A 24,938-nucleotide genomic window follows, 5' to 3' on the forward strand; every position below is an offset into this window, starting at 1 on the left:
GAAGAGTCTCTGAGGGGCTTTCTCATAGGAGATGTTGGGTTCCTCCTGTGGGGTGGAGGCAGGAACCTTGGGGGAAGTAGGCATTGCTGGGAATTCTCATCGTAGCAGATCTTTTAACAGCTCCACATGTGAGCACTCCCCCAGCACCTCCAGGGTACCCTGTCCTTGTGGAAAGTGGAGGCACTGAACCCATTTTAAGGATGAGGAAACCAAGTCTTAGGGAGGGGCAGGATCATTGTGGAGCTGGGAGGAGTCCCTCTGCAGGTCGACCCATTTGAAACTTCTGTAATCTGCACTTTCTTCTCAGTGCCCATGACCCCAGTCCCTTCCCATCCTGTTTCCAGTGACCTTCCTGAGATCTTTCTGACATTCAGATCTTACCTTGCCCTCCATTCACAACTCCCCATGACCCCCCAGCTCCTGCAGGAGAAAGACAGCTTCTCAGTTTGGTGCTCGGGGCCCTGTTGGCCCATCCCCAGTCCACCTCTCACTCCCTACCACCGTACTTGCATCTGACTCAAGGTCAACTTGCGATTTCAGGTACAGGCTGTTCCCTCTGCCCAGGACACACTGATCCTTCTCCTGCCTGGTGACACCACTTGGGTCTACTTCTCCGTGATACTGGCTCCCTCAGGGAACTGCTCCTGAGCTTTCCTGCTCAGGACCCTCCCATGGCTCCAGGTCCCCTTGCAATCTAGAACACGTTCCCTACCATGGTCCACAAGGACCCTGGCTACATCCCCAGACTTGTCTCCCTCCTCTCCCCCCTAACTCACTCTTCCAGCCATGCACACCTTCTCATTGTCCTGAAACACACTTGGTCTCTGCTCCTGCCTCAGGGCCTTTGCACCTGCTGTTCCTGCTCCCTGGATCTCTCTTCCTTCTGTTCTTCATTTTTCTTGGCTTAAATGTCATGTCACCTCCAGAGAACCCTCCTCTGACTCCTATATAGACCCTCTCCCTGCCACTCTCTGGCAGAATGGCTAACATGTACCAAGAGCTGCCTTCAAGCCAGATGCCCTGCTAAGTGTTTTACACATGTGACCTAATCGAGCCTACCCAACAAACCCAGAAAGTGGTGTGTTCTGGGAACACCAGACTTGTCAAGATTTCTTACAGATAAGAACCAGAATCAGGATAAAGCTGGTACCCATGAGGTGGAGGTCAGACATACCACTACTTACCAACTTCTTTACCATTTCTGACACCAGCCATTCCCCCCACAGCACTCTCTACTTCTCTGCTGGATTTGATAATTTATTGTAATGGTCACACAGAGCTCACAGACCATACTTAACACTTAAGTGGTTTACTAAGGAAGTAACAGGGTAGAAATTCGGGATCAGGATCAACGGGTTGCAACTCAGGATCAGGAAGCATGTAGGCAAAGTCTAGGAGGCTCCCCCAAAGTGGAAAGGACATCCCTCCCTTCTCCAGTGCAGGGACAGCTCTCTCAACTCTTCTCAGCCATGCATGCCCCTTTCAGCTGTGTAAGCCTCCTTTCAGCCCCTTCAGGACAGGCCTTCTCTTGGCCATGCACACCCCGTTTCGGCTGGGCAGGCCTTCTTTTGGTCATGCACACCCCCTCTCAGTCATGCAGGCCTCTCTGCCTTCAGCCTGCCTGCTATTGGCCTCTCCATTGCTAGTTTAACCAGCTCATAGCCAGTGTATCAGCTTGCTCAGCTCTTAACTGCATTCTTAGCAAGTTTCTGCCATCACCACCAACTCTGCTGCAGGGCGCCTTCCGGGACTGTCACCACTGGCTCTGCTACAGGGCTCCTTCTGGGCCCGTTGCCACTGGCTCCACCACAGGGCCTCTTCCAGGTCTCTCACTGTCTTCAGTGTTACAGACTTTGACCTGTGTTACAGCTCTTCTAGGAGGTTCCTCACCTTCTGTCTCTGCTTCTTCTCTTTTCTCATCTCTCTTGCCTCTTGTCCTTTCCTTTCTGAAACCTCCGTGGGGTAGGCTGTGTATATATATGCTCCTTGTGAATTTCAATGTATGGCTGTCCCAACAGGGCCATGAAATGACCAATCCCCTCTTGGTAGGCCACAGACACGTCATTTGTATAGTATATTGACCAATCCCTGCAAGGTGCATACCTGTCACAGGGCAAGCTGCAGCCCAGGACCAGACAAAAAGTACCAAACCATCAAGTTGTTTACAGCTTACCCAGGAAATGTCAATCAACCTGGACAAGAGTAACAAACCCTCTGAGGTAGAAAACTTGGGCAGAGATAACTCCTCAGGGCTTAGAGGAAAAATTTCTCAAGCTGTTTTTCAAAGAACCGAAGCAAGAGGCCACATAAAGGAACACATTTCACCACAGGTGGGTACTCTCCTGTCCCCAGTTCACAGATGAACAAACTGAGGCACAGTGTGGTTGTGTAACTTGTCCAAGATTCCCCAGGTGTGGGATTTGAACCAAGGCAGCAGCATGGCTCCAAACCTTGGCTTGTAGCCATTAGCAACATTCATTATTTGGGATCATTTTATGTGGCTGCTTTCTTGCCTTTCAATTTTTGGGTCTCTTTACCCCCTGCTAGACTCTGGGCCCTGTGAGGGTGCAGAGACAGCGTTGGTTTTGGCATCGCTGTGGCCCTGCTCACAGTGTAGGGCAGTCACCCAGCAGGAGCACAGGGTATGTTTATTGTGTGGCGAGAAGGCCTTCCCTACCTCCTTGGGCTCCCCCTGGCCCCAGTCACTCCCTTTACCCAGCTCTGCCTCCATACACCTAATGTGTCTGTGCCTGGCCCTGTCTCCCATGGTACCTGAGGCAGGAGCTGGGTTTACTCAGGGTCCCTGACGTAGGACTTAGCACATAGGAACCACTTATCAGTTGTCGTCAAGTCGATTCCTACTTACAGGGACCCCATGTGTGTCAGAGTAGACCTGTGTTCCATAGGGCTTTCAATGGCCGATTTTTTTGGAAGTAGATCACCAGGCCTTTCTTCCAAGTTGCCTCTGGGTGGACTCAAACCTCCAACATTTTCCTTAGCAGCTGAGTGCTTTCACCATTTGTACCACCCAGGGATGGAAGAAAGACCGAATCTCATGAACAAAGGATTCTGCAGTAGGCAGCCCGAGAGATGGCCCCCGACGACGGCCCCACCTGCTATAACTCACACCGTTGTGCAATCCCCTCCCCTTGTGTTTGGGTGGGACGTAAGGACTTGCTTCTGATAGTACACGGCAAAGGTGAAGGGATGGCACTTCTGAGATTAGGTCATAGAAAGACTGGCTCCGCCCCCTTCCTGTCTCTGGGATCACTGTGTGGGAAGCCAGCTACCATGTTGTACGGAAGCCCTGTGCAGAAGCCCACAAGAGTGAGCTCAGAGCAGATCCCCCCCCTCCCAGCGAAGCTTTGAGATGCCCACAATCCTGGCCGACACGTTGACTGCAGCCTCATGCAAGACCCTGAGCCAGAGTCCCCCCAGCTGCACTGCCCTCATTCCTGACCTGCAGAAACTATGAAATAGTAAATGCTTTTTGTTTTCAGCCTGTAAGTTTCAGGATGTGTTACACAGCAATAGCTAACTAATACACTTTGCACAGCCTTCTCTGCGTGCCAGGTGCTGTTCTGAATCTCCTCTGAGAAACCAGTTGCCGTCAAGTCAACTCTGACTCACAGTGATCTTAGTGTGTCAGAGTAGAACTATGCTCTGTGGGGTTTTCAATTGCTGATTGTAACTCTCTCTTCCCAGGTACCCGTGGGTGGACTCGAACCTCCAACCTTTTGGTTAGCAGCTGAGCATGTTAACTGTTTTTACCACCCAGGATGGGACACTACTTACAAATTCCATTTTACCAGTGGGTGAACTAAGGCACAGATGGTTGAGGCCATATGCCCAGAGACACACAGCCAAGGAGGGGCAGGGCTCTGGAATCAGTGCTCTTAGCCTTGGTGCCATGCTGGGGGAGGGGGGTGCTGGGGAGCTGCCTTTAGACCATAGACTCAGAAAATATTTAAGCAGCCCACCCCAGTTTTCCAAACTCGTGTGTCTGCAGCATGAAATCCAGCCACACTTGCCCCGGCAATCCCTCCCTGCCCCAGAGCCCTGGGGCTGTAAGAGGAACAGAAGAGGGCTGGAGGAGCGGGACGGGGAGGGGGGGTGAGGAGAGGCTCCGGAAGGGCCTGGAACTGGACAGTGGCCTCTTTGTCTGTAGGGTGGGGGTGGCTTGAGGCTGCTGCCAGGCGGGCCACCCGGGCATGTGGCCGGAATTGGGCACTGGAGCCCTGCTGCCTGCCCAGCCATGTGGGCGAACTCCTGCTGGATGCTTTGAGGGGGACAGGGGGGCAGGGACAGGACAAGTCAGGCTGTGGGGCCCCAGGAGTGCTCTTGTAACCTCTAGGTCCTCTCCTGGTGTTTATCCTGAGCGTGGTCAGGTGGGTGCTTAGTTCCTGTTTCTAGGCTGTGTCTACCATGGCCAGGGAGTATCTTCATTGTCGTTGTTGGATGCCATTGAGTCGATTTCAACTCGTGACGACCCTATGTGACAGAGTAGAACTTCCCCATAGGGTTTCCTAGGATGTATATCTTTATGGAAGCAGAATGCCAGGTCTTTCTCCCACCGAGCCGCTGGGTGAGTTCAAACCACCAACCTTTTGGTTAGTAGTCTAGTGTCTAGCTATCACCCCACCAGGTTCCTTTCTTAGTTATCTAACACTGCTGTAACACAAATGCCACAAGTGGCCAGCTTTAACGAACAGACATTTATTTTCTTCAGGAGGCTAGAAGCCCAAATTCAGGGCACTGACTCTAAAGGCCCTCTCTGGTAGAAGTCCTTGTTTCTTTCCGCTTCTCTTCCTCAGTTCCTTGGAGATCTCCAGGTAGTAACCATCTTCCCTCATCTGTGCTTCCCTGCTTCTGTGCCTAATCTGCTCCTTTTATATCTCCAACGTGATTGGCTTAGGACATACCTTTCATTGATATGGCCTCGTTAACAAAGGAAACACTACCCCCAAATGGGATTACATCCACAGATATGGGGGTTAAAATTTCGTCATGTATTTTGGGGGGATGCAATTCAAACCATAACGGGGCGGCTTCTTGCAGGGGCTCCTTCCTGTAGGTTCCAGCCCTCCCTCATGGCCCTCTCCTCAGCATTTACTGAGTAGCTACTGTGTGCCAAGCACTATGCTAACCTCATAGCCACCCTCCAAAGGAGGGTCCTGAGATCCCCATTTGTCAGATGAGGAGCTGGAGGCTCAGAGAGGTGAATTAACATGTCCAAGTGAGTCGGGAGCAGAACAATCCAGAATCAAGTCCCCTCCGCAGAGCGGCTCTGCTCCTGCTCAAAAAGTTTATCAAGTACTCACCATGTTCCAGGCAGCAGGCCAAGCACCTTGGTGTATCGTGCCCGGAACACTAGTACCCCATCAAGGGGTTCTTGAGGCGCTCTATGGAGTTCACTCACAGGGAGCCTTGGGCAGGGCTCGGATGTGTTGGTACTAGTGGCAACGGATGCTCTGTATTGGTGTGGGCTGGAGGTCAGGAGTTTGGCTGCAGGAGCCGGAGGGGCTGGTGGGGAACCATGGCTCTGCCCCCTGCCAGCCTGTGGGGTGTTGCCCATTGAGCCCTAGTTCCCTCAAGGCCCCTCCTTGGAGAAGCATGCATTGAGCGCCTGCTGTGTGAATCTAGGCACTTGGCTTGCCGCCTGGAACATGATGAACCCTTGATAAATGCTTTGACGGGGCAGAACTGCCCTGCAAAGGGGCCTTGGTTCTGGGTTGTTCCGCCCCCAACTTGCTGTGTGTGTTCATTGGCCTTGCTTAAATGTATTCATTCACCTCTCTGAACCTCCCGCTCCTCATCTTTAAATGGGGATTTTAAAACAACCAGTCGCCTTCGAGTTGATTCCAACTCATGGTGACCCCATGTGTGAGAGTAGGACTGTGGTTCATAGGGTTCTTTTTTAAAAATTTTTATTGTGCTTTAAGTGAAAGTTTACAAATCAAGTCAGTCTCTCACACAAAAACTTATACACACCTTGCTACACACTCCCAATTGCTCTCCCCCTAATAAGACAGCCTGCTTCCTCCCTCCACTCTCTCTTTTCGTGTCCATTTCATCAGCTTCTGACTCCCTCTACCCTCTCATCTCCCCTCCAGGGAGGAGATGCCAACATAGTCTCAAGTGTCCACCTGATCCAAGAAGCTCACTCCTCACCAGCATCCCTCTCCAACCCGTTGTCCAGTCCAATCCCTGTTTGAAGAGTTGGCTTTGGGAATGGTTCCTGTCCTGGGCCAACAGAAGGTCTGGAGACCATGATCACCGGGGTCCTTGTAGTCTCAGTCAGACCATTAAGTCTGGTCTTTTTATGAAAATTTGGGGTCTGCATCCCACTGCTCTCGTGCTCCCTCAGGGTTCTCTGTTGTGTTCCCTGTCAGGGCAGTTGTCAGTTGTCGCCGGGCACCATCTAGCTTTTCTGGTGTCAGGCTGATGTAGTCTCTGGTTTATGTGGCCCTTTCTGTCTCTTGGGCCCGTAATTACGCTCCATAGGGTTTTCGATGGCTGTTTTTTTTTTTCTTTTTCTGGCAGTAGATCACCAGGCCTTTCTTTCAAGTCTCCTCTGGGTAGATTTGAGCTTCCAGCCTTTTGGTTAGCAGCTGAGCATGTTCACCACTTGCACCACCAAGGGACTTGAAAAGAGATCTTAGGGCCCTCCTTTGGAGAGTGGCTATGAGGTTAGCGCAGTGCTTGGCGCTTGGTAGGTGTTCAGTAAACGCTGAGGATAATCATCTTTGCTACGTTATAACTTGAGTGGGTGAGAAGGAGCCTTGTCAGTTTGTCCTGGCTGTCTGTGGCTGGTCCCATGACTCACCCTGGAATTTATAGGCAGAGCATGTGGCCCAGATCCTGCCTTTACCAACACCCTACAAGACATAGCCTTTGTGCCCAAGGCCATTGGGATCTAATCAGGGAGATGGATGTATATAATCAGCCAACTTTTTAATGTTTTACATTTTTACTCATTTTTTACAATACATGCATATGTGCATAACACATGGTACAAAATTCAAAGGTTACAGAGGGGTTTGAAGTAAAAGTTACCCTCTTTCTGCTGGCTCCACCATACAGTTCCCCTCCTCAGAGACGTCTCGTGTCTCCTTCCCTAGATATATTTACAAAAGTATTTGCAGATCTCTTCATTTTCTGTGTTCACAAAGTCACACATTCTCCATTATATTCCTCTTCTGACTTTTTTTCTTCCCGCTTTAACCCTAGTTTTAATTTTTATCAGTCACATAAGAATCAAAATGCAAGACTCAAAGCCTTCTACAAGGCTTGTGACCTAAAGTGGCCACATTTTCCCTTTGCTGGTGGAATTTACTCTCACCTCTTTCTGGATTGTTGCTTATTTATTTATTTTAGTTTGAGGCCTGGTCTGTTCATCTCCTTCCATGGAAGATAAGAATTTGGTATCTTTTTATCCATCAGTCCTTAATCTGTGCGTGCATGTGTGTGCATACACACAAATTCTTCCATTTCTTCATCCTCCCAGCATTATCATATCATAATCTGGGTTAGGTCAGTAATCAGCATTTAAGTTGTTTTGATTTTAACGGTATTCTCAGTTGAGTCATCTAGTATATTATCGCCATGTTTCATTTCCTGAGCAATCTTTATGTTTTTCTCTGAGGTTATTAGTTGCCTTTATATTTATTAATTTTCAGTGTGTTTATCTCTACTTTAAGCCCAAGCTCCTCAATAGTTGTCTCTTCCTCTTCTCATAATACTCAGACTATCAAATGGGCTATCAGTTTCATCTTTCTGGAGAAGTCTTCCTTGTAGCCTGCAAACTTGTTCAGGCTGGGCTGGTTGCCCTCTGCACCTGGTATAGAGACATTAATCAGCCAAGGGTTGTCCGTCCCTAGCCATCCTGTTGCAGATTAGCCTCCCTTCCTTCTTGAGTTGGATCCTGTTTCCTGTGTCCCTTGTTGTCCTCTTCCTTCATTTCCTCCATTAATTTGTTGGGACATATCGTCATTAGCTTTTGCAGAAAGCTTGCATGGGAAGTTAACTTTTTGAGACTTTTCATGCATAAAAATGTCTTCATTTCCACCCTTACACATGACTGATTGTGTATATGTAGACTTCTAGGTTGGCAGTTATTTTCCTTTAAAATTTGAAGGCACTTCTCTATTTTCTTTTTACACCAAGTTTGTTTTTAAGAAGTCTGAAACCCTTCTGATTTCCTATCCTTTGTAGTGACCTGTTTTTTCCTTTTTGGAAACTTATGAGGTGTCTCATGAGGGTGGTTATAGTGTGGTCCTTTTCTGGGCTCCAGGTTGGGAAGGTTGTCTTGAATGATACCATTGGTGATTTCCTCAGCTTTATTTCCTTTCTCGTCTTTGGCATTAGTGGTTGGTGCATAAATTTGAATAATAGTCATATTAACTTGTGTTCCTTATAAATGTATGAATATTATCCTATCACTGACAGCGTTATACTTCACGATAGATCTTGAAATGTTCTTCTTGACAATGAATGTGACACCATTCCTCTTTAATTTAATTCCGCTTACTTGTTCATTGTCCAACTTTCACATACATATGAGGCTATTGGAAACACCATGGCGTTGGTCAGGTGCACCTTAGTCCTCAAAGTGACATCTTTGCTTTTTTAACACTTTAAAGAGGTCTTTTGCAGCATATTTGCCCCATGCAGTGGGTCTTTTGATTGCTTGACTGCTGCTTCCATGGGTGTTGATTGTGGATCCAAGTAAAATGAAATCCTTAACTTCAATCTTTTCTCCATTTATCATGATGTTGCTCATTGGTCCAGTTGTGAGGATTTTTTTTTCTTGATGTTGAGATGTAATCCATACTAAAGGCTGTGGTCTTTGATATTCATCAGTAAGTGCTTCAAGTCCTCTTCACTTTCAGCAAGCAAAGTTGTGTCATCTGCATATCGCAGGTTGTTAATGAGTCTTCCTCCTTCCGTTCTTCTTCATATAGTCCAGCTTCTCAGATTATTTGCTCAGCATACAGATTGAATAGGTGTGGTGAAAGGATACAACAACCAACACATACCTTTCCTGACTTTAAACCATGCAGTATCCCCTTGTTCTGTTCAAATGACTGCCTCTTGATCTATGTGCAGGTTCCTCATGAGCACAATTAAGTGTTCTAGAATTCCCATTCTTCACAATGTTATCCGTAATTTGTTATGATCCACACAGTTGAATGCCTTTGCCTTGTCAATAAAACACAGGTAAACATCTTTCTGGCGTTCTCTGCTTTCAGCCATGATCCATCTGACATCAGCAATGATATCCCTTGTTCCACATCCTCTTCTGAATCCAGCTTGAGTTTCTCGCAACTCCCTGTTGGTGTACTGCTGCAACTGCTCTTGAATGATCTTCAGTAAAATTTTACTTGCATGTGATATTAGTGATATTGTTTGATAATTTCAGCATTCAGTTGGATCACCTTTCTTTGGAATCAAATCTATTCCTGAGGTGGTCTCTCAATTCAGGTGGAATATACTCAAGGTCAATCTTTGGCTCTCCTGGATGTGTTCTAAATTTCTTCAGTTTCAGCTTGAACTTGAATATGAGCAATTGATGTTCTGTTCCGCAGTCAGCCCCTGGCCTTGTTCTGACTGATGATATTGAGCTTTTCCATCATCTCTTTTCACAGATGTAGTCGATTTGATTCCTGTGTATTTCATCTGTTAGGTCCACGTGTATAGTCACTTTCATGTTGTTGAAAAAAACTTTTTGCAATGAAGAAGTCGTTGGTCTTGCACAATTCTATCATGCGATCTCTGGCATTGTTTCTGTCACCAAGACCATGTTTTCCAACTACAGATCCTTCTTTGTCGAACTTTCACATTCCAACCACCAGGAATTATCAGTGCATTCTGATTATATGTTCAATCAATTTTGTATGGAAGAAGTTGGTAAAAGTCTTCAATTTCTTCATCTTTGGCTTCAGTGATTGATATATAAATTTGAATAATGGTCATATTAACTGGTCTTCTTGTGGGCATGTGGGTATTTTCCTATCACTGACAGTGATGTATTTCAGGATAGATCTTGAAATATTCTTTTTGACGATGAACGCGATGCCATTCCTCTTCAATTTGTCATTCTCTACATTTAGACCATATGATTGTCTGATTCAAAATGGCCAGTACCAGTCCATTTTGTCTCATTGATGTCCAGGATATTGATGTTTATGTGTTCCATTTGATTCTTGATCATTTCTAATTTTCCTAGATTCATATTTCATACATTCCATGTTCAGATTGTACATGGATGTTTGCAGCTGTTTCTTCTCATTTTGAGTAGTACCACATCAAAGAGTGAAGATCCTGAAATCTTGACTGCATCCACATCATTAAGGTCAACTCTACAAAGAGGCAGCTCTTCCCCAGTTGTATTTCGCGTGCCTTCCAACCTGAGGGGCTCATCTTCCAGCACTATATCAGACAGTGTTCCGCTGCTATTCATAAGGTTTTCACTGGCTAATTCTTTTCAGATGTAGATTGCCAGGTCCTTCTTCCTAGTCTGTCTTAGTCTGGAAGCCAGCTGAAACCTGTCCTCTGTGAGTGACCCTGCTTGTATTTGAATACTGTTGGCATAGCTTTGAGCATCACAGCAATAGGCAAGCCCCACAGTACAACAAACTGACAGATGCCTGTGGGAAGAATGTGGTAAACAACCTTTAAGTTAAGTTGGCTTTGACATGATAAGCCCTATGTAACATACGTATATTTTAATTTTCCAGCATATTTTGTTTTCATTCCCTGAAGATAGATGAAGGTAGATAGCTGCCGTTGAGCTGACTGCAGCTCATGGCGACCTTACTTACAACAGAATGAAATATCGTCCGCTTCTGCCTTATCCTCAGGTCGCTCAGTGTGGCTATTTTGCCAATCCATCCCACCAAGGGTCTCCCTTGTCCTCACTGGCCCTCTGCTTCATCAGACATGATGTCCTCCTCCAGTGATTGATCCTTCCTGATGATGTTTCCAAAGCAAGCGAGTTGGACAATGTTCATGTGACCCATAAGGTTTTCACTGACTAACTTTCAGAAGTAGATCACCAGGCCTCTCTTCCTAGTCTGCCTTAGCCTGGAAGCTCCACTGAAACGTGTCCATCATAGGTGCCCTAGCTAATATTTGAAATATCAGTGTCATAGGTTCCAGCATCAGAAGAACATACAAATTACCAGAGTATGACGAACTGACAATGTAGCATTCCCTGAAAGCTCCTTTTAAATAGCATTCTGTTCTTGTATCATGGATGTAATACACTGTCTTAGTCATCTAGTGCTGCTATAACAGAAATACCGCAAGTGGATGGTTTTAACAAACAGAAATTTATTCTCTCACAGGCTAGGAAGATAGAAGTCTGAATTCAGGGTGCCAGCTCTAGGGGAAGGCATTCTCTCTTTGTCAGTTCTGGGGGAAGGACCTTGTCATCAATCTTTCCCTAGTCTAAGGGTAGGAGCTTCCCAACGCAGGGATCCCAGGTCCAAAGGATGCACTCCACTCCAGTTGCTTCTTTCTTGGTGGTATGAGGTCCCTCTCTTTTCTGCTTCACTCTTTTATATCTCAGAAGAGATTGACTCAAGACACAACCTAATCTTGTAGATTGAGTCCTGTCTCATTAACATAACTGCCTCTAATCCTGCCTCATTAACATCGTAGAGGTTAAAGTTTTCAACGCGTAGGATAATCACACCAGATCTCAAAATGGTAGACAACCACACCATACTGGGAATCATGGCCTAGCCAAGTTAATACATGTTTTGGGGGGACACAATTCAATCTATAATATATGCCTTTTTACATCTGCAAGGATATTAATGACTTTAATATTGCTGTATTTTTCTCCTTGCACGACCCGTTTCCTCAGAGATTTCCCACTTTTTGTTTATCTTAGCCTCCATCATTCCTGTTAGAGGAAATCTCCAGGGATTTTCCTTGTTTATAAAGCCAATTAGAAGCTCTTAGCACATGTGAGGAAACCCTGGTGGTGTAGTGGTTAAGTGCTACGGCTGGGAACCAAAGGGTCGGCAGTTCCAATCTGCCAGGTGCTCCTTGGAAACTCTGTGGGGCGGTTCTACTCTGTCCTATAGGGTCGCTATGAGTCGGAATCGACTCGACGGCACTGCGTTTGGTTTTTTTGGTTTGGAGCACATGTGAGAGGGGAGATCTTGTCACTGTGGGGTTCATGCCAGGATCACCTGGCCAGGAGTTTTTTTTTTTTCCTTCTGAAACCCCCACTTGCAACATCTTTAGATCTCTCCTCTTGGGCTGGTCAGATCCTATGGAGAAGGCTCTTCCAGGCTCCCAGATAGTGGGGGAGACCTGCCGCCTTCCAGGAGCCCATAGGGGAGAGGGCGGGGGCTCAGCATCTGGAGGGCAAAATTTACTTAACACTCATTTTCAGGTAGGTGCCCCATCCTGACATCCTCCAGAGAATGGACCTCCAGTCTTTGACGGGGGTGGTGAGAGGGATCCCTTACCTTCCTTTCTCGTCTGCAGTCCCAAACTGAAAAACCAAACCCATTGCCACAGAGTTGATCCCAACTCATAGAGACCCCAAGTGTTACAGAGTAGAACTCCTTCCTAGGGTTTTCTTGGCTGTGATCTTTACAGAAGCAGACCGCAGTGCCGCTAGGTGGGCTTGGATCACCAACCTTTAGTTTAGTGGTTGAGGGCCAACTATTTGTGCCACCCGTGACTCAGCTTTCTTCCACCTCCTGTGTCTCCTACTTCTCATTCAGCTGCTCGCCAGCCTCCAAAAATAGGTCGTTTCTCTACCATCATTTTTTCTGACCCTGTATGGTAATGCCTTTCAAAAAATCCTTTTACTGGCTGTTCTGGGAAACTCAGGGAGGTGAAAAGGAAGGACGCCTTCAGTGAGATGGATTGATGCAGGAGCACCAACAATGGGCTCAAACATACCAATTATCATAAAGATGGTACAGGTCAGAGCAACATTTCGTTTTGTTATACCTGAGGTTGCCCTGAGTTGGAGCCGACTCGAAGGCAGCTAACAACAACAACATAGTCATTGAAACTGGGCAGGGCAGGGAGGGCCTCTGAGCTGAGATGTGCAGGGTGAAAAAGAACCTCTACGATGAGGGGGTGGGGCCAGGTGCAGAGTGTTCCAGGCAATGGGAACTGTACATGCAAAGGCCCTGAGGCAGGAAGCAGCTTTTGATGAGTGGGAAAGAAGATGCAAGAGGCTGGAGCCCAGCGAGCAGGGGGGTGGAGGGCGGTGAGGTAAGAGGTGTGTGTGGGGCCTTGTAGGCTACTGAGACAATGTTTGAAAAAAATATGATGGGGAATTTTTAAAGGGTTAAAAATTAATATTTTAACACTTTATTAAGGAAAATTTCAAACATACTGTGTTGGGGTCCCCAAGACCATTCTCAGGTTTAATGATGCATTAGGACTGACAGAACTCAGCAAGGCCATTGTACTCATGGTTATAGTTGATCAGAGAAAGGACACAGACTAAAATCAGCAAAGGAAGGAGGTGCTGGGGCAGGGTCCAAGAGAGAACAGATGCTTACTTCCACAGCATTGATGTGTGACCAGATGCACAGGGTATTGCCCACCAGGGAAGCTCTCCCAAGCCCTGGTGTCCAGGGTTTTTGCTGGGGATCAGTCACCTATGCATGGATGACCACCCATGTGGCTGACCTCAATCTCCAGCCCCTTCAGAGATTAGTTGATACCACATGGCTGAAGATCCCCACCATGAATCCCATTGTTGTCATAGACCATCTTGGGTGGCCCAAAGCCCCTACCATGAATCCTGTTGTTGGATAGACTATTTGTGGTGGCCCAAGGCCCTTACTATAAATCACAGTGTTAACATAGACCATCTGGCGCGGGCCAAGGCCCCACCATGAATCACACTGTTAGCATAGACTATCTGGGGTGGCCCATGGCCCCATCATAAATCCAATTCTTGGCATAGACTCTGTAGGGTGGCTCAAAGCCCCAGGTAAAGAAAGATACTCTTATTAGGGAGGACATTCCAAGAGCTCAGAGGTCACCTTCCAGGAGTCCATTAAAGACCAGACCTTTCTTTGGAGTGTGCAGGGTTTGGACAGCTCAGGCCTGCTGAATTAACCCTTTACTGCATTCAGAAATGGAGAGAGTTGTATAAACCCATGTGCCCTTGCCCCGGCTTCCGTGATAGTCAGCTCTGACCACCCTCGTTTCCCTGCCCACCCCCTCACTCCTCTCCTCTCATCTGCGTCCTAGCAGCACGTTCTTTGTGGAATGATGGATCACTTTTGTGTGGCCTTTCTCGCCGTGGTCTTATAACTCCCACCCAAATGATTGGTTGGGACTGTGCAGATAAGGTAATTGTGGCCCACCAAGGGGACTGGTCAGTTTTGCCACTCCGCTAGTCTTAAATGTGAGCCAATTCCAGAGCAGAGAGAGGCTCTCACCACCACTAAGGAAGAAGGGCTAAGACTAGAGCATGTCCTTTGGATCCGGGATCCCTACACTGAGTAGCCCTGGAACCAGGAGGACAAGAGAGCGGTAACACTGAAGATGGGGGGAAGTGGTGCAGAGAAATGGCAGCAGCAGAGGCAGCAGAACCGGGAGACCAGCAGGAGATGGCATGTGGGCTTCCACCCCACTGAGCGAGAAAGCTGAGTGCCTTTGGTCAGGAGGCTTGCTGGAGGAGTAGGGTGCCTCCTGGCATTTGGCGGAGCTAGGTTTACTGACCCAGGGAGCTAGAGCTGGGTGTCTTCCAGCAGAGGCTTACTGGCAAAGTCGGGCGCTTCAGGGCACTTATCAGTAGAGCTAAAATAGCTTTGTAACACTTGCTGGAGCAGGGCAGAGGCTGAGGGGCCAGAGAGAGCACAGCTGAGAAGAGGCTGTCCTGATGGAAGAACTGTGTTCTTGAGCCTGAATTGTAACCTGTTACTTCCCTAATAAACCCCATCATTGTGAGTATGGTCTGTGAGTTCTGTGTGGTCATTGCAATGAATTATCAAACCCAGGAGAGAAGTACAGAGTGCTGCGGGAGGGACAGATGGTGTCAGAATTGGTAAAGATGGCTGAGGGAGGAGGCATGTTTGACCCCTGCCTCATATGAATCAGCCTTGGGTTGTTGATCTTGATTCTCCCTCCCTCTTGTGAAGTTAGAGGAGGTCCGACACTGCCCCCACGCCATTTTTTTTTTAATAAATAATTTTTATTGTGCTTTAAGTGAAAGTTTACAAATCAAGTCAGTCTGTCACATATAAGCTTATATATACCTTACTACATACTCCCATTTACTCTCCCCTTAATGAGTCAGCCCGCTCCCTCCTTCCAGTCTCTCCTTTCGTGACCATTTTGCCTGTTTCTAACCTTCTCTACCCTCCCATCGCCCCTCTAAACAGGAGATGCCAACACAGTCTCAAGTGTCTACCTGACACAAGTAGCTCACTCTTCGTCAGCATCTCTCTCCAACCCATTGTCCAGTCCCTTCCATGTCTGATGAGTTGTCTTCGGGAATGGTTCCTGTCCTGGGCCAACAGAAGGTTTGGGGACCATGACTGCTGGGATTCCTCTAGTCTCACGCAGACCATTAAGTCTGGTCTTTTTATGAGAATTTGGGGTCTGCATCCCACTGTCCTCCTGCTCCTTTAGGGGTTCTCTGTTGTGCCCCTTGTCAGGGCAGTCATCGATTGTGGCCGGGCACCCCCCACGCCATTTTTACATCCTTTCATCTGCATATGTCTTAGGATGTATCTCTGGAAGACAAGGAGACCCCTTTTTAACATAACCAGGATGTGGTCTTCACAGGGTGTTCTAAGTAGCTTTTTTGTTAATTGCTATCGGGTGGATTCCAACTCATGGCTGCCCCGTGTGTGCAGATTAGAACTGCTCCATAGGGTTTTGAAGGCTGTTATCTTTCAGAAGCAGATTGCTAGGCCTGTCTTCTGAGGCACCTCTGGGTGAGTTTGAATTGCCAGCCTTTGGACTAGTAGCCAAGTGCTTAACTGTTTACATTGCCCAAGGACTCATTAAACAGCTTTATTGTTGTATAATTTACATACAATAAAATGTGCCTGTTCAAATTATACAGCTGGAGTTTTGACAGAGTTGCACACCCAGGTACCCTCCATACTCAAGAGAGCAAACATTTCCATCTCTCCAGGAGTTCCTTTGTGCCCCTTGGCCCTCAGTATGCCTCCCAATCACCCCTGGCTCCAGGCAGCCACTGATCTGATTTCTCAGATCTCGAAGTAGCTTTGCTTTTTCTGGAAATGCATATAAACGGACTCATCAAGAACTTCATGTAAGTGGAAGGTTCTAGAACTTAATGTAAATGAAAGTTTCTAGAACTTCAGGTAAACAGAATCATACAATATGTTGTCTTTCATCTGGCTGCATTTGCATCGTGCAGACTTTTCCAGACTCTTCTTATGGGACGGTGTCTTAGTCTCCTAGTACTGCTGTAACAGAAATACCACCAGTGAGTGGCTTTAAAGAACAGAAGTTTCTTTTCCCATTGTTTAGGAGGGGAGGAGTCTGAATTCACAGCCTGACTCTAGGGTGTGGCCCTTCCTTGTCTATTTTAGCTCCTAATAGTTGGCAGTCCTTGAAGTTCCTGCAGGTGTACATTGATCCACCTTTGTGGCCTTCAGATACCATCAGTCTTCCCTCTTCCACCCTGTGTCTGCCTGTTTCTGTGTCTATACTCTTAACCTTTTACAGAGGACTGATTCACACTCATGGCAACCCCATGTGTTACAGAGTAGTACTGCACCATAGGGTTTTCTTGGCTGCAATTGTTATGGACACAGATTGCCAGGCCTCTCTAACATCGTGCCACTGGGTCAGTTCTAACCACCAGCCTTTGGGCTAGTAGCCAATCACAAACCCCTTGTGCCATCCAGGGAATTCTGCCACTCTTTTTATCACTCAGAAGTGATTAGGTTTAGGATCCACGTATACTGATATGGCCTCATTAACGTAACAAAGAAAACCTTATTCTCAAATGGGATCACATTCACTGGTACAGGGGTTAAGACTCCAACACATATTTTGGGAGGGGCACAATTCAATCCATAACAAAAGGTTTTAGTCAGGGGGCTAGGCTGATACACTCTAATTGACATTTTAGAAAGTTTGCCCCTTAAGTAGGGAACTCTCCACTTCGGGGACGGTTGCTAATGAGGAGCCTGTAAGTCATCCCAAGAGCAATAGGACAGGCATCCAGAGGGACCTGGTGATGGCCCACTGGCCCAGGACATCTCCACCGCATCCTCTGGTGCCACTTCTGTCCCCGTGCCAGGCCCATCTGTGGAGCAATCTCGCCCTAAGATCCAGGCTGTGGAGTTCAGACCTGGCCCTGGAGCCCCAGAAGCCTTTCCCTCCCTCCCAGACTGTCCTATGAGCATCCTTGTGGCCGGTCCCCTGCCGCTCTGGCAGGGCGAGGCTTTGGTCTGTCTCCACTGCTGGCTCCCCAGTGCCCAGAATAAACCAGATGCAAGTTCCCGCCCACCTGGGGCAGGGAGATTCAGGCCAAGGACAAAAATGAAAAAAACAAAACAACTCCGTTGCCATCAAGTTTACTCTGACTTATGGTGACCCCATATGTTATAGAGTAGAACTGTTCTCAGGATTTTCTTAACTGTAATCTTTATGGAAGCAAATTGCCAGGCGTTTCTTCTACTGCACCACTGAGTGGGTTTGAACTGCCAACTTTTGGGTTAGCACTTGAGTGCAAACCACTTGTGCCATATACGATGGTGCTTGAAGGTTGTATGTACCAAGGAGTAAAAAATAGAACAGAGACGAGGAGGGGAGTGTAGGTGGTAGGTGGAGTAACAGGGATCCAGGGGTGGCACCCTGATAGGGAACATTTGAGCCAAGACATGATGGAGGGGCCGTGGAAGTGTGGAGGAACAGCGTTCCAAGCAGAGGAACAGGCTGTGCAAAGGCCCTGAGGGTGGGTCCATGGCGGGTGTGTTCAGGGAATACTGAGAAGGTCATATGGCTGGAGTGAGTGAGTGTGGGGGAGATGGTGGGGGAGGAGAGCAAATGGGGAGAGGGAGGAAATGGAGGGGAAGTGGAGGAGGGGATAAGGGGGAGGTAGGAGAGGAAGTAGGAATGGGTGGGGGTAGGGGAAGGTGGAGGAGGGGGAGGTGGAAGGGAAGGAGGAGAGGGAGAGAGGGATATGAAGGGGAGGGGAGGGGGGAGAGGTAGATAGGGAGGGAAGAAGGTAAAAGGAGAGGGGGGAGGAGACAGAGGGACAGAGGGGAGGTGGAAGGGGAGGAGAAGGAGGGGGACATGGAGGGAGAGGTACAGGGGTAGTCTGGGGGACCACTATTTCTCCAAACTGCTACAACGAGAAAATGGAGGGGGAGGTGGAAGGAGAGGCAGAGAGGGAGGGGGAGGTAGAAGGGGGTTTTGGGTTATAAAAGCAATTCTTTTTTTAATTTTATATTTTTTTGGTGAAAATATACACAGGAAAGCATATGCCATCTCAATAATTTCTACATGTACCATTTGGTGGCATTTGGTACGTTCTTCAAGTTATGCAATCATTCTTGCTATCCTTTTCCAAATTGTTCCACCACCATTAACATAAACTCACTACCCCCTAAGTTCTCATCTAAACTTTTGAGTTGCTTAACTTTTCAAGGTGCTGTTGTCAATTTGATCCCATATAAGTAATCCTGTAAAATAGGACAGTGCTCAAGGTGGACATTCTTTTTTTTTTTTTTTTATTAACTTTTATTGAGCTTCAAGTGAATGTTTACAAATCAAGTCAGTCTGTCACATATAAGTTTACATACATCTTACTCCGTACTCCCACTTGCTCTCCCCCTGATGAGTCAGCCCTTCCCGTCTCTCCTTTCGTGGCAATTTTGCCAGCTTCCCACTCTTTCTATCCTCCCATCCCCCCTCCAGACAGGAGATGCCAACACAATCTCAAGTGTCCACCTGATATAATTAGCTCACTCTTCATCAGCATCTCTCTCCCACCCACTGTCCAGTCCCTTTCATGTCTGATGAGTTGTCTTCGGGGATGGTTCCTGTCCTGTGCCAACAGAAGGTCTGGGGACCATGGCCACCGGGATTCCTCTAGTCTCAGTCAGACCATTAAGTCTGGTCTTTTTATGAGAATTAGGGGTCTGTATCCCACTGATCTCCTGCTCCCTCAGGGGTTCTCTATTGTGCTCCCTGTCAGGGCAGTCATCGATTGTGGCCGGGCACCAACTAGTTCTTCTGGTCTCAGGATGATGTAGGTCTCTGGTTCATGTGGCCCTTTCTGTCTCTTGGGCTCTTAGTTGTCGTGTGACCTTGGTGTTCTTCATTCTCCTTTGCTCCAGGTGGGTTGAGACCAATCGATGCATCTTAGATGGCCGCTTGTTAGCATTTAAGACCCCAGATGCCACATTTCAAAGTGGGATGCAGAATGTTTTCATAATAGAATTATTTTGCCAGTTGACTTAGAAGTCCCTTTAAACCATGGTCCCCAAACCCCCGCCCTTGCTCCGCTGACCTTTGAAGCATTCATTTTATCCTGGAAACTTCTTTGCTTTTGGTCCAGTCCAATTGAGCTGACCTTCCATGTATTGAGTGTTGTCCTTTCCTTCACCTAAAGCAGTTCTTATCTACTAATTAATCAATAAAAAACCCTCTTCCTCCCTCCCTCCCTCCCCCCGTCATAACCACAAAAGTATGTGTTCTTCTCAGTTTATACTATTTCTCAAGATCTTATAATAGTGGTCTTATACAATATTTGTCCTTTTGCCTCTGACTAATTTCGCTCAGCATAATGCCTTCCAGGTTCCTTCAAGGTGGACATTCTTTTCTAAATAAAACTAAACTGTCACTTGGTTTAAAGATGACTTTAGGGAATAGTTGTGGCTTAAGGTTTAAAGGCAATAGTTTCAGGGGAATTATTCAGCCTCAGTGGCTCTAGAAAGTCTGGATTCCATTGAGAATTTGAAATTCTGTTCTACATTCTCCTCTCTTTTGATCAGGATTTTTCTGTAGAATCACAAAAGCAATTTATTTCTTTAAAAAAAAAGTTCAATTCCCACTCATCTCACAGCCTGGTGAGGGTGGTGGCCATTCTTTTCCACATGGTCATGCAGGGATCCAGCTCCTATCAGGGGAGGTGGTGGGGAAGAGGGAGCAGGGACACACCCACTTTGAACCTGTTCCTGAGGCCTGGCAGATAGACGCAATGAGTCCCTTCCCTCTCACCCACCCACACACATGGCTCCAGGTGGCTCCTGGCCTCACCTGAGAGCAGGGGCAGCCTCTTCCCTGGATGGGGGTTGATGTGCGGGTGGACGCCTTAGCCATCTCTGCCACACACTCAGTGTCATCGATTTACTCAACTGATGAACCCAGCTCAGGGCTAGACCCAGAATGTGAGGCATCCAAGGGCCAGGCAGGAGGCTGTGGGAGGGTCAGACTTAGGCACTCAGGATGTCCCAGGATAGAGCATACTGGGCTTGAGGAGGACAGGACTGGCTTTGAGAATACTGGCTGCCTTAGTTCTCTAGAGCTGTTGTAACACAAATACCATAAGTGGGTGGCTTTAAAGAACAGGAGTTTATTTTCTCACAGTTCTGGAGGCTGGAAGTCCAAATCAAGGTCTCAGCTGTGTTGATCCCTTCCTTGTCAGCAGCCTGGGTGTTTCTTGGTTCCTTGGCTTGTAGATAGTCCTCACGTGGTATCTGTCTTCTCCCATGTGTGTTTGTCTCTTTAACTAACCTGCTCTTTATATAACCCAGAAGCGATTAGATTTAGAACCCACCCTACTCGAGTATGATTTAATTAACAAAACAAAGAAAGCCTTATTTTCAGACAGTCATGTCCCCAGGTATAGGGGCTAGGATTGCAGTTTTGTTGTTGCTGTTAGTTGTTGTCAAGTCCATTCCAACTCATGCTGATCCATGTGTGTGGAGTAGAGCTGTTCCATAGGGTTTTCTAGTTTGTAATCTTTATGGGAGCAGATCACCAGGTCTTTCTCCTGAAGAGCTGCTAGGTAGGTTTGAACTGCCAACCTTTTGGTTAGCAGCTGAGCACTTAACCATTGTGCCACCAGGGCTCCTTATTCACAGGTGTAGGAGTTAGGACTCCAACACATATTTTAGGGGGAACACAATTTAATCCATAACTCCAGCTCACTTTGGTATTGTCAGTGACCCCTGCCCTGAGTCCCCCTAGAGATCTGGCGATGGAAGGGTTCATCCTAAATCTCCCTGAACTCCTGTGCCCTCAGAGGGGTAGGTCTGGTCCAGATGGAGGTGCTGGGCTTGGGGAGGCTCCCGGGGTCCGCAGGCCACTGGGGATGGAGCCAGAAGCCTCCAGGGTGCGAGGCAGAGCCGCCCAGTGACACCGCCCCTTCCCTTGGCAGCGGCCTCTTCGTGCTGATCCGCGTGCGCCGCGAGCTCCGCCAGCACCAGCGTGCCGGCCACACCATCCCACACATATTCCAGGCAGTGGCACGACGGCAGCCTGAGCACCTGGCCCTGGTGGACGCAGGCAGCGGCGTGTGCTGGACCTTCGGGCAACTGGACGCCTACTCCAATGCCGTGGCCAACTTGTTCCTGCAGCTGGGCTTTGCGCCGGGTGATGTGGTGGCTCTGTTCCTGGAGGGCCGGCCTGAGTTTGTGGGGCTGTGGCTGGGCCTGGCCAAGGCTGGTGTGGAGGCTGCGCTGCTCAACATCAACCTGCGGTGTGAGCCCTTGGCCTTCTGCCTGGGCACCTCAGGTGCCAAGGCCCTGGTCTTCGGAGGGGAGCTGGCAGCTGGTGAGTCTGGGCAGGGGCTGGAGCAGGCGTGGGGTGGGTATGGGGTGGTCCTGAATCTGGGGTTGCCCAAGGTAGGGAGACACTGGGCCCCAGGCCTGGGGAGAGGGCCGCCCAGCCCTGACTGTGATGCCCATCTCTGACTACAGCGGTGGCCGAGGTGAGCGGACACTTGGGGAAGAGCCTGCTCAAGTTCTGCTCTGGGGACCTGGAGCCTGAGAGTGTCCTGCCTGCTGACACCCACCTACTGGACCCGCTGCTGCAGGAGGCCTCGACTGTTCCCCTTGAGCACCCCCCTGGCAAGGGCATGGATGGTGAGTCAGGGAGGCCCCCCTGAGCCAACATCCCCCCACCCCATCGCCGACACCCACCCCAGACCCTGTCTCCTATATCTTGTCCCCTCGTCCTCAGTGGCCACCCCAGACCCCCATCTCCATCCCTGATACTGTCCCACCCCATCCCCTTATCCTTTTTGCCTACTTGTTACCATGTCCCCAACACCTGCACCAAATGCCTGCCCCATAACTTCATTTTTATCTCCAATACCGCCCTGTCCCCGATGTCCACTCAGTCTCCTTGTCTATCTTTCCTCCACCATCCCCCCAATCCCCAATGCCCACTCTGTCTCCAGCCCCATTCTGTCCCCTGTCCCCGTCCCATACTGTTGTTCTCAATGCCTGTCCCAAAAAGCTACCACAGACCCGTCTTTGTCTCTGACACCATCCTGTGCCCCACCCCACCCCTCTCTCCTATGCCCACCTAGTCTCCTTTTCCTAACTGCCTGCCCCATCCCCTAGTCCCCGACTCCCACCCCATCCTTGTGTCTCCACTGCCACCCATCCCCTTGTCCCTGACACCCATCCTGTCCCCTCATCCGCAATGCCTGCCCCAAACACCCATCCTAAATCCCTGTCTTCATCCCTGATGATACCCATCCTCCACCCCCGTCCTCAACCTCCCCGCCTTGTCCCTGATGCCACCCCAGCGTCCCCCATCCCTCCTCTCCTGCAGACCGGCTCTTCTACATCTACACGTCGGGGACCACGGGGCTGCCCAAGGCTGCCATTGTCGTGCACAGCAGGTGAGCCTCCAGCCTGGCCACCCTGGGCTCCCAATCCCTGACCTCCAGCCTGGCCACCCTGGGCTCCCAATCCCTGACCCCAACCCAGCAAAACCCACGGCCCTCCTATGGCCAGCTGGTTCAGTGCCCTGGGCCCCTGTTCCCCCACTTACTTCCCGCTGCGTCCAGCCCATTGGCTGGCCTATCCCAGTCTCCAGGTGTGTCCTGAAGTGTCCATTTCTCTCCCCACGTAGCTCTGCCCTGGCCCCTCTGCAGCTACCCCCACTCTGGCCCCCAATACCCCCTGCTCCCCACAGCAGTCACCGGGGAATTCAAATCTCTATTTCAGACCACAGGCCTCCCTTGCCCCAGACCTCGAGATAAAATCCATGCTCCTCTTGAGTCCTGAGCCTGCACCACCACTTCCGCTATGTCCTGGTCCTCCTGCCCTCTTGCCCACTCACTCCTCGGCCTCACACTCTTCCTTGAGCCACCAGCCTCAGTCCAGCCGCAGGACCTTTGCACGTGCTGTGTCCCCATCTGGGCGCGCTTCCCTCAGCTCGCCCCAGGTGGCTCGTGCTCCCCACATTGGCTCCCCGACCTCACCCACTGTCCCCAGCATCCAGCATGCCCCCTCTCCCCTCAAGGAGGAAGATCCCAGCTCGCACCCTCCCTACCCCTGCAGGTATTACCGCATCGCGGCCTTTTGCCACCACGCCTACTGCATGAAGGCCCAGGATGTGCTGTATGACTGCCTGCCCCTGTACCATTCAGCTGGTAGTGCCGGGCCATGTGGGCGGTGGGTGGGTGGCTGGTGGTCATGGAGCCCTCACCAACCCGTCTCCCCCCACAGGGAACATTGTGGGCATTGGGCAGTGTCTTATCTATGGCCTCACTGTTGTCATCCGCAAGAAGTTCTCGGCCAGCCGCTTCTGGGATGACTGCGTCAAGTATAACTGCACGGTCAGCCCCCACCCAGGCCCTTCATTCTCACTCCCCCGGGGCCCCAGGATCAGCTGCCCTGGCTGGGGACAGGGACAGCGGCCAGTTCTGAGTCTAACCCAGGCTGAACCCTCTCTGGATCCTGGATCCTCCTAACTGCTTGGGAGTGGGCAAAGGCTTCATACCCATTTTCCAGGTGGTGAAACTGAGGCTTGGTGTCTTACCTTATTGTTAGTTGTCATTGAGTCAAATTCGACTCATGGCGACCCCATGTGTGCAGAATAGAACTACCTCATGGGGTTTTCAAGGCTGTGATGTTTTGGAAGCAAATTGCGAGGCCTTTCTTCTGAGGTGCCTCTGGGTGGATTCGAACTGCTAACCTTTTGGCTAGTAGTCGAGCGCTTAACCATTGTGCCACCCAGGGACTCCTCTTAGTTACTTAGGGCTGCTGTAACACAAATACCACAAATGGGTGGCTTTAAAGAACAGAAACTCACGTTCTCACAGTTCTGGAGGCTAAAAGTCCAAATCAAGGTCTCAGCCGTGTTGATGCCTTCCTTGTGAATCGCCCTGGGTGTTCTGGGGTTCCTTGGCATGCAGACAGTCATCACATGATGTCTGTCTTCCTCCATGTGTTGGGGGTGTCTCTGTGTCTATTCTGGTCTTTTCATAACTCAGAAGGGATGAAGTTTAGGATCTCCCCTACGTTGGTGTGCCGTCAACCGATAGATTACATTACATCCGATCGTGCTGTAGGTGATTACATTAAACTAGTTGCCTTCCAGTCAGCTCTGACTCCTGGTGACCCCAGGTGTGTCAGAGTAGAATTGTGCTCCAAAGGGTTTTCAATGGCAGGTTTTTCAGTAGATTACCAGGCCTTTCTCCTGAGGAGCCTCGAGTGAATTAGATTACATTATGGAAGTTGACATATTTCCTGGAAGAAATACAGCCAGCATGCTCCTTGGAGGCGAGGATGGCGAGACTTTGTCTCGAGTACTTGGGACAGGTTATCAGAAGGGACCAGTCCCTGGAGAAGGACATCATGCTTGGTAAAGTAGAGGGTCAGCGAAAAAGAAGACCCTCGACAAGAGGGATTGACACAGTGGCTGCAACAATGGGCTCAAACATAACAGTGATTGAGAGGATGGCACAGGACTGGGCAGTGTTTCATTCTGTT

General features: G+C 49.0%; 1 protein-coding gene across 5 annotated transcripts in view; it reads left to right on the top strand.

Moving 5' to 3' along the window:
* SLC27A1 (solute carrier family 27 member 1) overlaps nucleotides 1–24,938 on the top strand; it is a 39,082-nt gene that overhangs the window by 3,077 nt on the left and 11,067 nt on the right. For all 5 annotated transcript variants that reach the window (XM_049877371.1, XM_049877370.1, XM_049877369.1 and 2 more), the window contains exons 3-7: nucleotides 21,368–21,762; nucleotides 21,909–22,073; nucleotides 22,771–22,840; nucleotides 23,505–23,596; nucleotides 23,673–23,782. In XM_049877371.1, coding sequence (XP_049733328.1) covers nucleotides 21,368–21,762; nucleotides 21,909–22,073; nucleotides 22,771–22,840; nucleotides 23,505–23,596; nucleotides 23,673–23,782 — 832 coding nt within the window. The remainder of the gene's footprint in view (nucleotides 1–21,367; nucleotides 21,763–21,908; nucleotides 22,074–22,770; nucleotides 22,841–23,504; nucleotides 23,597–23,672; nucleotides 23,783–24,938) is intronic.

The sequence above is a fragment of the Elephas maximus genome, chromosome 3 (genome assembly GCF_024166365.1).
Source record: "Elephas maximus indicus isolate mEleMax1 chromosome 3, mEleMax1 primary haplotype, whole genome shotgun sequence".
Classification (NCBI taxonomy): Eukaryota; Metazoa; Chordata; class Mammalia; order Proboscidea; family Elephantidae; genus Elephas; species Elephas maximus.